The 16,944-nt window shown below is 44.4% G+C and overlaps 1 protein-coding gene across 1 annotated transcript; it reads left to right on the top strand.

Annotated features, from left to right (window-relative positions):
* The first annotated feature begins 15,524 nt into the window (after positions 1–15,524).
* LOC120744637 (olfactory receptor 2T27-like) lies at positions 15,525–16,619 on the top strand. The gene has a single exon (XM_040049502.1). The coding sequence runs from the start codon at positions 15,623–15,625 to the stop codon at positions 16,577–16,579; it is 957 nt and encodes a 318-aa protein (XP_039905436.1). The 5' UTR covers positions 15,525–15,622; the 3' UTR covers positions 16,580–16,619.
* The last annotated feature ends 325 nt before the right edge of the window (positions 16,620–16,944 follow it).

Here is a 16,944-nt window from a genome sequence, read left to right as displayed (position 1 = left end):
AAGCTATGTACAGGATATGAACAGGATATAAATATGAAAAACTATACAGAATATGAAATAAATAACTTTACAGAATCTGAGATATACAGCTATACAGAAATGGGAACTATGCAAGTTGTAAACAGTTGTAGGATTAAAGATTATCGAATGTACAGAATGATTATTTACACAGAGCTATACAGTAGTGCAGTTAAGATAAGTGAGGGTGTAGATAGTTTCTACAGAGGTGCTAGTGCTAGTGGTTGTGAGTGGTGGTTCAGTCCATGTTATTATTGTGTGTTTGAGGGTACAGTTGTCCATTGTGTGTGTGTGTAGGTGGTTGTGGGTGTGTGTATGTTCAGTCCATGAGTTTAACGTGGGTCAGATGTCAGGAGGCAGAGTTCAGGAGTCTGACAGCTGTGGGGAAGAAGCTGTTCCGGTACCTGGTGGTCTTAGTCCGGAGGCTCCTGTGGCGCCTCCCAGAGGGCAGGAGGGTGAAGAGTCCATGCGATGGGTGACTGGGGTCTTTGATGATTTTCCCAGCCCTTTTCAGACACCGCTTCCTGTAGATGTCTTTTATGGCAGGAAGTGGTGCTCCGGCGATGCGCTGGGCAGTTTTCACGACCCTCTGCAACGCCTTCCGGTCCGAGGCAGAGCAGTTCCCGTACCAGACTGTTATACAGTTGGTCAGGATGCTCTCGATGGTGCAGCGATAGAAGTTCACCAGGATGTCTGAGGACAGGTGGTTCTTCCTCAGAGTCCTCAAGAAGAAAAGGCGCTGGTGAGCCTTCTTGACCAGCTTGGAGCAGTTGGTCGTCCAGGTGAGATCCTCAGAGATGTGGACTCCCAGGAACTTGAAGCTGCTCACACGCTCCACAGCCGTCCCCTTAATGTGGATGGGTGGATGTGGGTCAGCATTCCTCCTGTAGTCCACGATGAGCTCCTTGGTCTTGTCGGTGTTAAGCAGCAGGTTGTTTGTGTCGCACCACTCAGCCAGACGATCCACCTCTTCCCTGTAGGCGGCCTCATCGTTGTCACTGATGAGGCCAATCACCGTGGTGTCATCTGCAAACTTAATGATGGTGTTGGAACCATCAGCAGGTCTGCAGTCATGGGTGAAGAGGGAGTAGAGGAAAGGGCTCATCACACAGCCTTGTGGTACACCGGTGTTCATTGTGATGGTAGATGAGCAGTGGTTATCCAGCCGGACATGTTGGGGGCGGTTGGTCAGGAAGTCCAGTAACCATTTGCAGATGAGGGAACTGATGCCCAGGTCTGTCAGTTTCCTGATGAGTTGTGAGGGGTGGATTGTATTGAATGCTGAACTGAAGTCTATAAACAGCATTCTGGCGTAGGTGTTGTTGTTGTCCAGGTGTGAGAGGACAGAGTGCATTGCGATGGAGACTGCATCCTCTGTGCTCCTGTTCTGGCGGTATGCGAATTGGTGGGGGTCCAGGGTGGGGGGGAGACAGGATTTGAAGTGTGATAGGACCAGTCGCTCTAAGCACTTAGTGATGATGGGGGTGAGTGCTACTGGGCGGTAATCATTGAGGCAAGATGGGTTGGAGTTTTTGGGTATCGGGACGATGGAGGTGGATTTGAAGCAGGCCGGTACCACAGCGTGGGCCAAGGACAGATTGAATATGTCTGTGAGCACTCCTGCAAGCTCCCCAGAACACGCTCTGAGAACACGCCCGGGGATGCCATCAGGGCCTGCAGCCTTGTGGACATTGATCCTGCTCAGCACCGCTCCTACATCGGTGGGGGAGAGAGTCAGAGGTTGGTGGTCTGGCGTCATGTCTGCTTTGGTTGTGGTTGTGGGGTTCCCTCGCTCAAAACGAGCATAAAAGTTGTTGAGCTCGTTGAGGAAGGAGACATCAGAGGATGCGGGGGAGGGTTTGGTGGTCCTGTAGTCTGTGATGGTCTGGAGTCCTTGCCACATGCGTCGGGGGTTGGAGTTGGAGAAGTGTTCTTCTACCTTCTTTTTGTAATGGTGTTTGGCTTTTTTGATGCCCTTCTTTAGATTAGCCCTGGCTGTACTGTAGGCGTGTGCATCTCCTGACCTAAAGGCAGTGTTGCGGGCCTTCAGGAGGAAACGAACATCCCGGTTCATCCAAGGCTTCTGGTTGGGGTACATGGTGATCCGTTTCTGGGTGGTGACACTATCTGTGGTTTTGGAGATGTAATCCAGTACAGATGAGGCGTACTGGTCCAGGTCTGTGTGGGTGAACATATTCCAGTCTGTGTTTTTAAATCTGTCCTGGAGCACTGCGTCTGTCCCCTCTGGCCACACTTTAATTGTCCTCACAGCAGGTTTCACACGTTTACTAGAAGGTTTTAAAATCTCTGTACTTTTAGGTGACAGAAGGAGACATGTGGCCTGGTCAAAACACAGAGAGCTGCACTCTACACTGTAAAAAAAAAAAAAAAAAAAAAAACGTTGCGAAAACTTAAAAACTCAAGGCAACCCACTGCATTTACGTTTTTAGGTTCTGATGGATAACTTATAATTTCAAGTTTAGAAGCAAAGTTGCTTCAGCTAATGTTTTCGTGTTTACAAAATTAATAATTGTGCTTTTTCTTAACTCATATTTTATTGTTTTGGCAACGTATTTCCTAAAGTTTACACAAGGTATTAGTTTTAGTTTTGGCAACGTATTTCCTAAAGTTTACACAAGGTATTAGTTTTAATTTTGGCAACGTATTTCCTAAGGTTTACAAAAGGTATTAGTTTTAGTTTTGGCAACGTATTTCCTAAGGTTTACAAAAGGTATTAGTTTTAGTTTTGGCAACGTATTTCCTAAGGTTTACAAAAGGTATTAGTTTTAGTTTTGGCAACGTATTTCCTAAGGTTTACAAAAGGTATTAGTTTTAGTTTTGGCAACGTATTTCCTAAGGTTTACAAAAGGTATTAGTTTTAGTTTTGGCAACGTATTTCCTAAGGTTTACAAAAGGTATTAGTTTTAGTTTTGGCAACGTATTTCCTAAGGTTTACAAAAGGTATTAGTTTTAGTTTTGGCAACGTATTTCCTAAGGTTTACATAACATTTTTTTTTTAGTTTTGCCAATCGATTTCCTAAAGTTTAGAAAAAGTATCTTTTATAGTTTCCATGAGGTGCTCCCTGTTGTAACAATGAATGTTTACAGAGTTGATTTTCAAATAACTTCGTGTTCAAACACAACTGCACCACTGACAATGTTGACTTTTGAGATCAGCCATTTTTAACATACCGACAACATTCAGCCACAAATAAAGTCCTTCCAAAAACACAAAAATGTCAAATTTTTGTAACAAATGTTACTCATTCAATTTTAAAGGTGTGGTATTGTCAGGCAGAATATCAAACCTATCTTGATAGATAGTCACTAACAAACAGATTCAAAACATCAGATGGCAGGATGTGAACAACTTCTATCTGGTTTACATACAGCAAACAACTTTCAAACACATTTTTCCACCACTTGTCTTTTAATAGTAATGGTATCAACACTAATTTCCTCTCAAGTTCAGTATTGCGCCACATTTGTTATAAAACTAGTACAAATGTACCTAAAACCAGATTATAAAAATTGTTTAAAACAGTTCAAGTTAGAATAAACACTTTCAACATTTTATAAAAACTTGTTATACATGAAATCTGCAATCAGTCATGCAAGCTACATTAAGTAAAGTTAGAACAGAAGAGATTGATTCAGAACTCTCTGAACCTTACCATTTTCTTAAAGCCAGAAATTAACTTTTTTCAGAGCAATTTACCACAAAACCCAAAAACTGTAAATCAAAGCAAATTGCTGCATTCTGTTTTACACAAGTTGCATTTGAGTTGAACATGTTGTCAAATAGGTTAGACTTTGGTTAAGAGCTTGGTTTTGAAGCTTCTTATCCTCTGGGAACAGGTAGATGTCAACTCCATAAAAATGTGTTGCACAGCTTCAAATGTGTACTTGAGTTCTTTGGGAAACTCCATGTTGAGCCCATAAAGTAGGCCAAACAGGTAGGCAAAGTCAGTGGGAAGGTCTGGCAGATCATCAAGAATAATGTCCTCTTCCAAAACAATGGCAGTGTTGACCACTGTGGACTGCGAGTTGGGTCCCACGTAGTCCTCCAGAACAGTGAGGATGCCCACCGTAACACCTCGGGTTGTCCTCTCAACTGGATCTGTATCCTATGCAAAATAAAAAAAAAACAACACTATATATAATAGGGCGATTGTGGGGCGATTGTGGCTCAAGAGTTGGGAGTTCGCCTTGTAATTGGAAGGTTGCCGGTTCGAGCCCCGGCTTGGATAGTCTCGGTCGTTGTGTCCTTGGGCAAGACACTTCACCCGTTGCCTACTGGTGGTGGTCAGAGGGCCCGGTGGCGCCAGTGTTCGGCAGCCTCGCCTCTGTCAGTGCGCCCCAGGGTGGCTGTGGCTACAATGTAGCTTGCCATCACCCGTGTGAATGTGTGCGTGAATGGGTGGATGACTGGATATGTAAAGCGCTTTGGGGTCCTTAGGGACTAGTAAAGCGCTATATAAATACAGGCCATTTACCATATAAGTCTCTGAAAACCAAATCCGAAGATTGAGTAGATTTGCATGCTCACCAGACATGTTAAGAAGAGTTTGGTCTCGTCGTCGCGAACAAATATCGGTAACCCTTCCAAACTGATGGTTCGTCGATGCTCGACTATGTTTGAGACCTAAAACAAGGAAATCAAATAAGACTCAGTCTCATTTATAAACCTACCATTTTGTTTTTAAAACTCATTAAGTTTTGTTGCTAAAAATACAGCCTTAAGAAATAAGATGTTGAAATTAGTTATTGCAGATAATTGCTCATGGTTTTGTCAGTTTTTTTTAAAGTAATTTTGATGTGCAAGAAATTTAGCACACTTATTACAACATGTATAACAAAAAGGGCCATGAGTGGGATGAGAGTTCAACTGTCTGTCATGACCTGCCATCTGCCAAACACACATCGCTGCTTGTTAGCTTATAATCCTATTCAGGACAAACTTTCTGAAAACGATTAAATATTTACCAAATTGATGTTAAAAATTGTTAAAATATCTTTCTTTACAGTGGGAACTTCAGGTTCCTCATAAACCAGACACCAATACATTTTTATATATATTACCTGTTCATCAAACTTCCGCAACAGGGAATCCATGTCATTGCAGAAAGCAGCTTTTTAAATTCGATACAGCTTAATCAGCCGAAGTGAGTAAGTGTCGAGGGCAGTCGTGAAGGTCCCCATGAGATCCTTGGTGGTAATGCGTGAGAATTCCGCACAAATCTACAAAGCAAAAAAATAAATAAAATAAAATAAAATAATAATAATATAGAAGAAAACTTTTAAAGGTACATTATATAAAAATGACATTGTTTTCGAATTTGGTTAAAACAGCTTAATTTCAAAACATTTGGTTAGTCTCGGTTGATCTATTTGTCAGGTCTTGATTGGATTTTTTTTTCCCTTTTAGTGGTAGTGGTGGTACAAATTATAACTGACGCATTAAAAAAAAGAAAAATCTGATCGGCAGATTTTACATTAAGTATATAGTAGGGCTGCACGATTAATCGTTAGAAAATCGCGATCTCGATTCATACTTATGTGCGATCTCATTTCCAAATGACAACGATTAAAAAAAAAAAAAAAAAAGACGACGACGACGACTGTACCGCATTTTGATCCGGGACGTACTCTGCATGAAAACAAGCGCTCACTCTTCCTGCTCCACAAATGACAAGGGCGGAGCCTTATACCACGTGATACAGAAGCTGTGCTGTGCCGTGTGATGCTAAAATTAGCAGGGAAAAAACAACGGAGAGCACGTCAGGGATGACGAGAAAGTGACAGGAGAAAATCCGTCCCGGTCAACCACCCAAACATCAATAACGGGAACTTTATACAGCGCTTCCCTATACACGTCAAACTCCCGCAGGCACAAAGAAATTACGGAGGCTATTACTTATCACCTGACCAAAGATATGGCTCCCATCAACACTGTGCAAAACGAGGGATTTAGGAAAATGATCAACACCCTAGACAAACGCTACACAGTGCCGTCCCGCAACTATTTTTCTATTGTTGCACTACCTGCTCTATACATGCAGTGTCGAGCAACGGTGGAGACGGAATTTCAAGCAGTACAACATTTTGCGGCGACAACAAAACGTGAGACATGTTGTTTTTATGTTTATTTATTGTTTTTATGTTCAGTCTCAACTGTTACGAAGTTGATGTGCAGTTAATAAGTGCAATAAATATTTATACTGGAAAAGAGAATCGTGATCTCAATTCTTAGCCAAAAAATCGTGATTCTCATTTTATGCAAAATCGTGCAGCCCTAGTATATAGAATACCTAATCAAATGCTGATTAGACAAAATAATGGTTTCAACTGTTACAGGATGCATTGAAGAAAAGAAATAAATCAGTAAATTGTATTTTAAATTCATTGCAAAAATTTCATTAATTTTATAGTTATGTAAGAATGAAGTAAGAATAACATCCTGTGGTCAAATTTGGATACTTTCATAACACGCAAGTGACTTTCTCAATCCTGTTCTGTGAGTTTCATGGCTGTTGCTTGCTAAGGGTCAGCACCAAAAGATTCTAGATGCCCAGTGAAGACAAGTCATTGCGAAAACCGTGGTTCAGGGGGTTGGGAAGCTCATCTATAACCAGAAGGATGCCAGCATCCTTCTGGTTATAGATGGTTCTGTCCCCCAGCTCTCTCTGTCCTGGTCGTTGTGTCCTTGGGCAAGACCCTTTACCCTACCACCTACCTCTGCACCCGTACCTACTCCTCGGGTGGGAGCAGCCTGTGTCTGGCAGATGCCTGCACCCGTTTCGGTGTCCACTGTAAACTCAAGCGCGTCTGTCCAGCCATATTCTTCATGTTCAGAAGCCTCAGAAGACTTAGTTCAGCCACTGTCACTACTGCCATCACTACAACAGCCACTACAACATGTATTACAGTCTTTTGTTCAGTCATTAGCCCAGTTCTTAGCTCAGGCATCAGCTCCATTACCTGCTCAGTCATCCATTCAGTTACCACCTCAGTTTCTTGCTCCATTGCCTATTCAGTTATCAGCTCAGTCATTAACTCTGTCACCGGCTCAGTTAGTAGCTCAGCAACCAGCTCAGTCACTGCAATCCTCTGCTGGAAGCTCTTGTGAGCTCACTCAGCCAGTTGAGGACAGCATCGTGCTGACAAAGCCTGGACAGACTGTTTGCACTGCACAGCCCCAACTGTTGCATCCCAAGCCGGCTGCGTGCTCTGTGCAGCTACAGTTGGCGTCCGCTGAGCTAGAGGTCTCCACACCTGCTGGCTCTGCATCTGTTCCCGCTGGGGGTTTAGGAGAACCGCTCTAGCCCTCCCTCGTCTCCGCTGGCGGCTCCGGTCAGCCCGGCCAGCACCTCCTCGTCTCCGCTGGCAACTCCCGTCAGCCCGGCCAGCACCTCCTCGTCTCCGCTGGCGGCTCCCGTCAGCCCGGCCAGCACCTCCTCGTCTCCGCTGGCGGCTCCAGTCAGCCCGGCCAGCACCTCCTCGTCTCCGCTGGCGGCTCCGGTCAGCCCGGCCAGCACCTCCTCATATCCGCTGGCGGCTCCAAGACGCCCACGCCTGGTCCAGCCTCTGCGTCAGCTTCAGCTTCGCCCACGCCTGGTCCAGCCTCTGCATCAGCTTCAGCTTTGCCCACGCCTGGTCCAGCCTCTGCGTCAGCTTCAGCTTCGCCTTGGCCTGGTTCAGCTTCGCCTGGTCCAGCCTCTGCTTCAGCTTCAACATCGCCTGGTCCTGTGGCTGCCACGCCACCGTCTAGTCCAGCTCGGTCGCCTGTGGCTGCCATGCCACCGTCTGGTCCTGTGCCCTCCAAGCCTCGACCAGTACGCCCGACGCTTGAGAGCCGCCGCCGTCTTCCACGCGGCCGGCCTCCGGACCCGGTCTGTAGCCGCCGTCATCTTCCACGCAGCCGGCCTCTGGACCCGCTCTGTAGCCGTCGCCATCTTCCACACAGCCGGCCTCCAGACCCGCTCTGTAGCTGCCGCCGTTGCCGCCCGCACGGTCGGCCCCCAGGACTCCTCCTCTGTTCCTCGTGAACTTTTTGTTTTGGACTCTTGGTGCTCCTTGTGTTTTGTTTGGTTTCGTTCCCTCAATCCTGGTCCCCCGCCTCCCGCCCTGGGTGGGTTGTTTTCGTTTTTTCTTGGTTTTTTTTGGTTCTCGGGTTTGGGCTGTCGGGAGCCAGCCCTTGAGGGGGGGGGGGGGTGATGTCATGATCCTGTATTCTTGTATTTTGTTCTTCATTTAGGCCACGGTTCCTGATTGCTCTGTTAAGTTGTTCCTTATTTTGATTTCCCCTTGTGACTTTTACCCCCTGTGTGCCCCTCTGTATCTGTGAGCCCTCGTCTCCCCTCCTTGTGTTTCATTCAATGTTTTCCCCAGCCCGTTATGTCTGTGCTCTCTCTCTCTTCTCCTGTCTGAACCTCTGTGTACTTCCTGTTTTACTTTGACAGTCTCTCGTCAGTATGCGCCATGTTGTGTTCACTCCTGCCCTGTCTCGTTGCAACTATCTGTGTCAGCTGTGTTCCCCGTGTGCTCCCACTTCCCTTGTTAACCCTCTGTGTATTTAGGTCCGCGTTGCGTTCTCCCTCATGCTGTGTGTGATTCTCCCTGTGTTTTCTGGTGAGCTTTATATTTAGTTTTTCCCAGTTTAGTTTTCTATAACTTGTGAACTGTTTTTCCAGCAATAAAGCTGTGCTTTTTGAGTTTATCCCCCGTGTCCCCTTGAGTTTGCGTTTGGGTCCAATTCCTGCCTGCCACACAGCCGAAACCATGACAAAGAAAGCTTGTCGTAGCTTGAGCTCCCACACACTACACTAATATTGGCCCCCGAGACTGGCTCCAGAATTACATAATGAGGCCTATTGACTACATCTCTGGTTAGTTCTGAAATAACCTTAGTCTTGAAGGCAGCTGATTCAGATACACTAGAACCCTTTCTAGTCAGATTGCCTGAGATAACACAGCTTGTAGGTCTTTGACATGGTTTTACATCCTGCAGATAATTGTTAAAGGCAGAGGTGACAACACAAGCCCTGCCATCATGTAATGGAGGGGACTGCAACTCAGGGTCTAAGTATCCATACCCAGAATACACAGTTGCTGCATTACCAATTGGGCTTAGTTCATAATTACTGCTCTCAGCCCCAACTGATTTAATGAGTCAGAAGGCTCAATCTCCCGGCTGGCCCTCTGAAAAACAGTCTGTAATGTCAAACTTGGAGTACTCATAGAGTCCAGAGCATTAGTTTGTCGAACAGCAGATATGGAAGCAACACTAGGAACAGACTTTAATTCGGCGTCTTTGACATTGTCCATGTTGTCTTTTGATGCTGCTTTTAAGGGGCTAAGTTCAATTCCCTCTGACTCCCCACCAGACTCTGAAGGAGTTTCAGTCCTGACTTGTGCCAGTCTGGCCACATGTAAAACAGTCAAATCATTGTTCATGGGAGCCTTCACAAAAAGTTTATAACTTGACCCCAAATCCCACATAGGTCACCCAATCATAACATGCTTGGTGACTGCACTTGCAGGTGGCTGCTGGGCGTCAGCTGTCCTCATCTGAAGTGAGAGTACAGATGCAGGACAGAGCTGAGCCTCAGACAGGCTGTCTACCTCACAGGGAGTTGCTTCAGAAGAAGAACACAAGAAACATTTTCAACAAGATTTCCCACAGAAATATTATTCATATGCTCGCATCCTCATTCTATGACCTGAAAAGAATTGTCCATGACTGGCTTATAAATGTTAAGAGTACAATCATATAATGGGTGAGAGCCTCCGACAGAGTCCAGTCTTTCATAGCTCAAATGTATATTTTCATCGTCTTTAACAAATATAAATTCAAAGTCTTTATTCTCAGAGTTGGGTTCATCAACCTCAGGAGCAGAAAAACATAACTGTAAACTGGCAGTCTTATACTCAGTATTTCCTTGCTGTGTCTTGGCAACATAGGCAGAACCTACTTCATTATAGGCCCCGGAACCAGTTGCAGTGTCTTGGTTCACATATACAGCAGAACACACCTGTGGGTCTCCAGCCAGCTTGTTGGCCGGACAGATAGACTCTCCCTCAGAGCACGCAGGAATAACGGCAGGCTCAAACCTGTTAGAACAGGACTTCACAACCTGTTAGAACAGGACTTCTTAGAATTATCCCTAATAGTCTCAGAGTCCCCAGAGAGTGTGTTAATGGTTAAAGCAGTACTGGTTTCAAAACTCCCTGGCCTCTGGATACACTTGGTTTCTTCTGTCACAGGTAGGCAACATACTGTCTCTTCACTCTTGGCCTGTGACGAGGTTTCAGATTCACAAGCAGCCTACTCGGCCACATGAGCTACATTAATGACAAGACTGTCTATGGAAGCATGATATACATGTCCAGGACTAGTTCCTGGGACATTTATAACCCCACCAGAGCTGGCTATAGCTGATGTTCCTTGCAGTCACAAATTGGATAAATAAACTCATCGTTGTCTGAGCACTCACCTACAGCCATTACCCCAATCTCTGATGGAAACGGAGCCTCCAGGTGGACACTCTGGCTGTATCCCAATTCAGGGTCTGCACGCTTGAAGTACGCGCACTACGCGTACTACGTACGGTGCGTACTATAAGTACGAGAAGTGCAGAAGTGAGAGGCTTGTAAAATGGGATGGTATACGCTTCGTCGCGCTGTTCAGGTTGCCTAGCAACCATGATACGTTACATACAGCTTTGTGTGACAGAAATGAAGGAGAAAAATGTTTTGTTGGTCATTCATTTTTGTCATGACATCACTTTGATTATTTGAGTATCTGAGGCTGAGACCACAGGACTGTAAAACATGATTGTTGGGCTTCATTTTTGTGCTGAACAGTTATTTAAGATTAGTTAGTAAATAACAATTAGCTAATATTGTTCATGAGACTAAAGTCATCTCACTGTGGTAATGTAAATATAATATGGCCAATATTATAGTATTGTCAGATTATTATGATTGATATATTGAGATATATATATATACACACACACACACACACACACACACACACACACATATATACACATATATATACACACACACATATATCACTGACTTTCAGCTTGTTGTGTTTGTGGATATATGACTGACTTCAATTATTAAACATTCACACATAAATAAGTGACGTCATATTCAGTACTTTTGACAGTTCACTCTTCGGCCGCTCCATCTTATTAGGGAAATTCCATATACATAAATGTAAATTTCAAAACTCAACCCCATCATTTAATTTGTTTTTGATTGAAATTGAATATTACTCAAACTTTCTTAAATTAACTTCCAATAAAAAAGGTTTATCATTGAATGAAATTCATTCAGAAATGTTTAACGAATGAGCTGTCACAACTTTCAAGTACAAAGTTGTTATGAAGTCTGTCACATATTCCCCCCCTTTTTTTTCTTTTTTTCTTTTTTTGTCCTTTGTTTATTCATCCTTCTTATTTCATTGTACTGTATATTGTTACTCTTATTTGCCTTGTATGTCTACTGTACAAACTGAGCTGGAATGACTGACTGTTCACTTTATAATTTCAATAAAGTTTGGAGAAAAAAAAACCCCTCTTCGGCCGCTCCCTTCTGCCGTATTTTGTGGCAAAATTATCCACACCCACCGCCGCGCTATGAATTGTGGGATATATGGGACCACGAAGCGTGCACCAGACCATGCTTGATCTTTGGGGAAATCAACAGCGCATTTGGAGTATGCATTTGAGTAAATGACGACTCCCGCTCATTGGGCGGGGTCACGGGTGCTGAGGCTGCATTCAATACCCTCTGGGTCAGCGCACGGGCCCGAAGCTCCTCCTTAAGGGGGCCCAGAGAGTCAAACATCTCAATAAGCTGAGGAAACTGGTGGAGGTGCGGCTCTCTCCGGAGTATGGCGTCTATGGTCGCCAATCCAGTGGACACTACTTTAGGGTCCGCGCACCCGCAGATGCGTGTCATGATCCGGCTGATTCACTGCAGCTCCTCCCCAATCCCATCCGTACTGTCCGCTGGGTCCATACCGGTTTGCGTCGTACTGTCACGGCCAGCGGGGGCAGACCGTGTGGAGGGTGTGTGTGGTGGACCCAGGCGCAAACACAGGTGAGGAGACGGGAGTGAACTTAAACTGAAAGCGAGCCTTTATTTGGGCTGATGCAGAGGGGAGTGGACAAAACATAACAGGGACACAGGGACAGAGACTGCAACTAACCAAAAACCTAAACTGGAAAAACACTAACCTGACTGAAAGGAATAACTATGATCACTGTGAACAGAATGCTGTGCAGATGCATGGAAACTGTGAACCAAATGGCGTGACGAAACAGACATGAACATGACCTGCACGGAACCTCATTGTGCGGCTGCATGAAAAACAACATAAACTAAATGGCAAACATGAACTGCACAGAATCCTGAAAAACACTTAACTTGACCAGAGGGGAGGTACACAGACGACGCGATGATGAACAAAGGAAGACTGAGGACTTAAATACACACATGAGGTGATCAGGGAAAGTGGAGACACATGAGAACACATAATGACAATACAGGGGAGAGTAACACTAACTACAATGAACAAAGAACACCAGACTCTTCCAAAATAAAACAGGAAGCACGGAGACATAGACATGGAGATAAAACATGACATGAACTTAAAATAACTGTATAGACATGAAACATGACACGTAGACGCAGGAACCAGGGAGACTGAGTACAGGTGGAGATGACAGAAACAACTAAGAAATAAGGACTAAACAGCAACCTAGAAATTACTAGATCAAAAATGAATACAAAAATACATAAAACTCAAACACTGGGTCACACGACCCGTGATAGTGTATACCTTATTAGGAGAGATGAGATCAAAATGTTGCCAAACAGGGAAAAATCTTCTTTTCCTTGCTGGTTCCATCGAAGAAGAAATGCTCAAGTAACTATGTAACATGCACATAATCCAATTTCACAACACAATGTGATGGGGGAATCAGCTGTGTTTTGCTGCCCATTTTATTTCGAATCTGGTGCGAACCGCCCTACCAGTTCCTGAATCAGTCACATGGTATGGACTGCCTCGAACGTCACATACGTAATCAAAGCAAGTCTCGCTACGCGCTTCACAAAAACTCCCTCGAGATTACCCGACACACGCTTCAAAGCTTTGACACACAGGACATATCACTACTCCCTGTTTGAGTCCTGCTCTTGGGCCCACCTGGCCTGCCTGTCACACAGCCTATCATGACAGAACAGCGCGACCACTGCATGGACCCTGCAGCACTCGCCCTGTCTGATGAGCTTCGGAAGGACATCATTTAATGGATAAGTTATGTGATCTGTGGCTGGATCATCCAGAGGAGGAGTTCCAGCGTGCTGTAGTCAACCGGCTACAACGAATGGTTTCCGGTCTTCCCTGGCTTCTGGACTTGCTTCACCCTTCATTTTTTGTCTAAATGAGCTTCACCTTCACCCCCCAGCTGCTACCGCTTACCTAGCCAGCTCGGCAAAGGATGTGCTCCCCAGCCCACCAGACTTGGAGTTGCCCAGCCCAGCAGAGCCATCACCAAGGAGGAAGCGACGGCCGCACCACCGGCGCGTCACCCCACAGCCGGACTTCAGGATATCAAAGCATTGGACCTTGGGACTGTTTACTCTGGGACTATGTTTTTTATGTCAGCTGCCCAGCCTGAAGCTCAATTAGCTGCCAAGCCAGAAGCTCAGTTAACTGCCCTCAGTTCAGTCAGCAGCCCAGCTGCTCTCAGTTCAGTCAGCAGCCCAGCTGACCTCAGTTCAGTCTTCTACTTCACCACCTGATTTACAACCATCACTACTGCCTTCAGCTCTGGTTGCAGGTCAAACATTAGCTCCAGCAGCTTTTCAGCCATTACCTTCACCTGCTCCACCGGTACTGCAAGCTATGTCTATACAACCTGTAAAGAACTGTTTTTCAACCACTAATTATAAGCAGAGAGACACACATATTAAGACTTTTGTTGTTCCTCAAGACCTGGCCTACTTAGAGACGGTTACCCTTTCCAGGGCCTCCCCAGAGAATGAGTTTCAGTCCACAGCTAACTCTGGACCCCTGAAAACGAAGAAGCCAGCGCAACTGTTTTTCCTGGGAGCTCAACCAGGCTGTCTCAGCGATTTGTCCCTGCTGAAAGCTCAGGGGAGTTAACTCTGCCACCTCTGTTCTATGCTGGAAGCTCTAGTGAGCTCATTTGACCAGCTAAGGACTGCATCCTGCTGTTACTGCCTGAGCAGAGCCACTGTCCTGCAGAGCTCCAACCAGCTTCTTCTTTGGCAGAGGATTCTGCGCCTGCTGGTTCCATCTCGTCTCTGCCAGAGGTTTCTGTGCCTGCTGGTTCCGTCTTGTCACTGCCAGAGGTCTCCGTGCCTGCTGGTCCTGAGCCTGCCTCCGTTGGAGTGTCCGAGGGGCCCGTTCAGCAGCCTGCCTCCGCTGGAGGGTCCGAGGGGCACGTTCAGCCACATATCTCCGCTGGAGGGTCTGAGGGGCTTGTTCAGCCATCTTCAGTCTACGCTGGAGGGTCCGAGGGATCCATCCAGCCTGCAGGGCCACCACCTGCTCAATCATTTGCGGCTGCCGTGCCTCGTCTGGCCCTGTGGTTGCCATGCCACTGCCTTGTCAGGCTCAGAGTTGGAGGCCACCTTCCAGGCCTCTGACTGGACTTCTTCACCAGCACAGATGGCCTTCGGACCTGTTTTGTTGCAGGTGCTTCCTTCTCCGCAGAGGCCTCCAGACCTATTTCGTCGCTGCATTCCCCATTCCCTGCTGCCGACCTCTGGACCTGTTCGTCGCCGCTGCTACCTTCCCTGCAGTCGGTTTGGTTAGCTATTCACACAGCTACACTGTGAGGTCAACAAATGGACTGTAATGCCACCTACCTACACACACACACACATACAATATACTCCCTAGATATACACACTACCTAATTTAACCATCCCATTCTGCGAAAGGACTGCTGCTATCTACCAGAACAAATGTGACTTGAGTTTGTGTTAGAACTTAGATTTTATGTTATTTATCCATAACTGTTGTTGCAATTCATTACTGCTTTTTTTCCTGCTCTTTTTAAACTGTATTCTTTTTCAACTGTATTTAAAGTTTTAACTGTACTGTATTGTTTATTGCACTGTAGAGGCTGGTGAGAAACAGTTTTTCATTTCAGGCTGGGTAACACCATACAAAATGACAATAAACTTCTTGACTCTTTGAGTCTGAGTCTAATGATTATCTAACTATGTTGGTGTGGCGGTACGCAGCATGTGGTGCCGTGCAGGGAAGGCATGGCATCTGCAATCATGCCCCGCCAACTTAACTTGACTGTTTTTTAATTATTTTTTAAATGCTGATAAAATTTACATTACACAGAAGGAAAACTGTCAATCAAAACATCATGTCTCCAGTGTTTTTGAAGTTGTTTGTTCACATGGAGGGTTTAATGAGATCCATTGAGGTTAAGGCAGTGTCCAGCTCAAATAAATTAGTCTCAAAGTGGCTGTATTTTGAGGAAACCCTCACAGTGTGACTTCTATATCCAGCCTGCTTTAGTGACCATTTATTTTTATGGACCAAATGAATGATAAATTTAATGTGACATATATAACTTTTGGTGGGCATGTTGAATTGAACAAATACAGATTTCTGTATTTTGCCATCATGTTTACAGCATATATTCTAATACTTTGCAGCAATTCAACTATATTGTGTCTCATATGGATCAAGAAAAACCTGCATGAGCCTATGTATATTTTTATTGCAGGGTTGTTACTGAACTCAGTTATGTTTAGCACTAATATCTACCCAGAACTTTTGATTGACTTTTTATCAGACAAGCAGATCACAACTCATTCACTATGCAGCTTTCAAGCATTTATTTATTATTCTCTAACAGGATCAGAGTTCCTTCTATTAGCAGCTATGGCATATGACAGGTATGTGTCTATATGCAAACCCCTGCAATATACAACCATCATGAAAAAAACAACTATCATAATTTTACTAGGGTTAGCTTGGCTTCTGCCTGCTTGTCAGCTTGTGCCATCAGTTGTAATGAGTCAGAGTTATAAAATTTGCAGTTTTACTTTGAATGGAATCTTTTGTAATAATGCAATTTCCAAGCTTTACTGTGACACCTCAAGAACAACATATATCATATATGGTGTGTTTATTTTACTTAACACTGTATTTCTTCCTTTGCTTTTTATACTTTTTACTTACACAAAAATATTTATAATATGCTATCGGAGCTGCAGGGAGGTCAGGAAAAAAGCTGCACAGACTTGTTTACCTCACCTGCTTGTATTAGTCAGCTTTTCAGGTTTGTGTTCATATGATATAATTGTAGCTCGACTAGAAATGAATTTGCCAAAAGTTGCACGTTTTATATTGACCTTACAAGTGGTTTTATATCATCCTCTTTTTAATCCAATTGTTTATGGACTGAAAATGAAAGAAATCTCTAAGCACCTCACGAAATTGTTCTGTGAAGGAAAACTCAATATCTGGCAAAGCTCATGTTGAAAGGGTATAATGTAGATGTGATGTTTAATTTAACTGTTGTGTTCATGTGTGTATTATGTTTCACAATATAGAAGTTGTCTTTTCTCTGTCTGAGATATATATTATAGCAATCTATTATTTTTGCATAGTATATGTATAATATATATTTAAGATAGAGGTTGTATTTGTTTGGGAGGGGGAATTATTGTTTTTAGTGTATTTGTTATTCAGATTTCTTTAAATATACTATACTGCTATTTACATACAATACACACATGGCTCTCACTAAGGGATATGTTTCCAATATTATTTTTGTTGAACACAAAAAACAAACAATAACTTGAATAATGACGCACATAATCCACATGGACTTTATGCCGTGCTAT

Source organism: Simochromis diagramma, unplaced genomic scaffold (genome assembly GCF_900408965.1).
Source record: "Simochromis diagramma unplaced genomic scaffold, fSimDia1.1 OVJJ01000322.1, whole genome shotgun sequence".
NCBI lineage: Eukaryota > Metazoa > Chordata > Actinopteri > Cichliformes > Cichlidae > Simochromis > Simochromis diagramma.
This window is presented reverse-complemented; position numbering and strand designations above follow the sequence as displayed.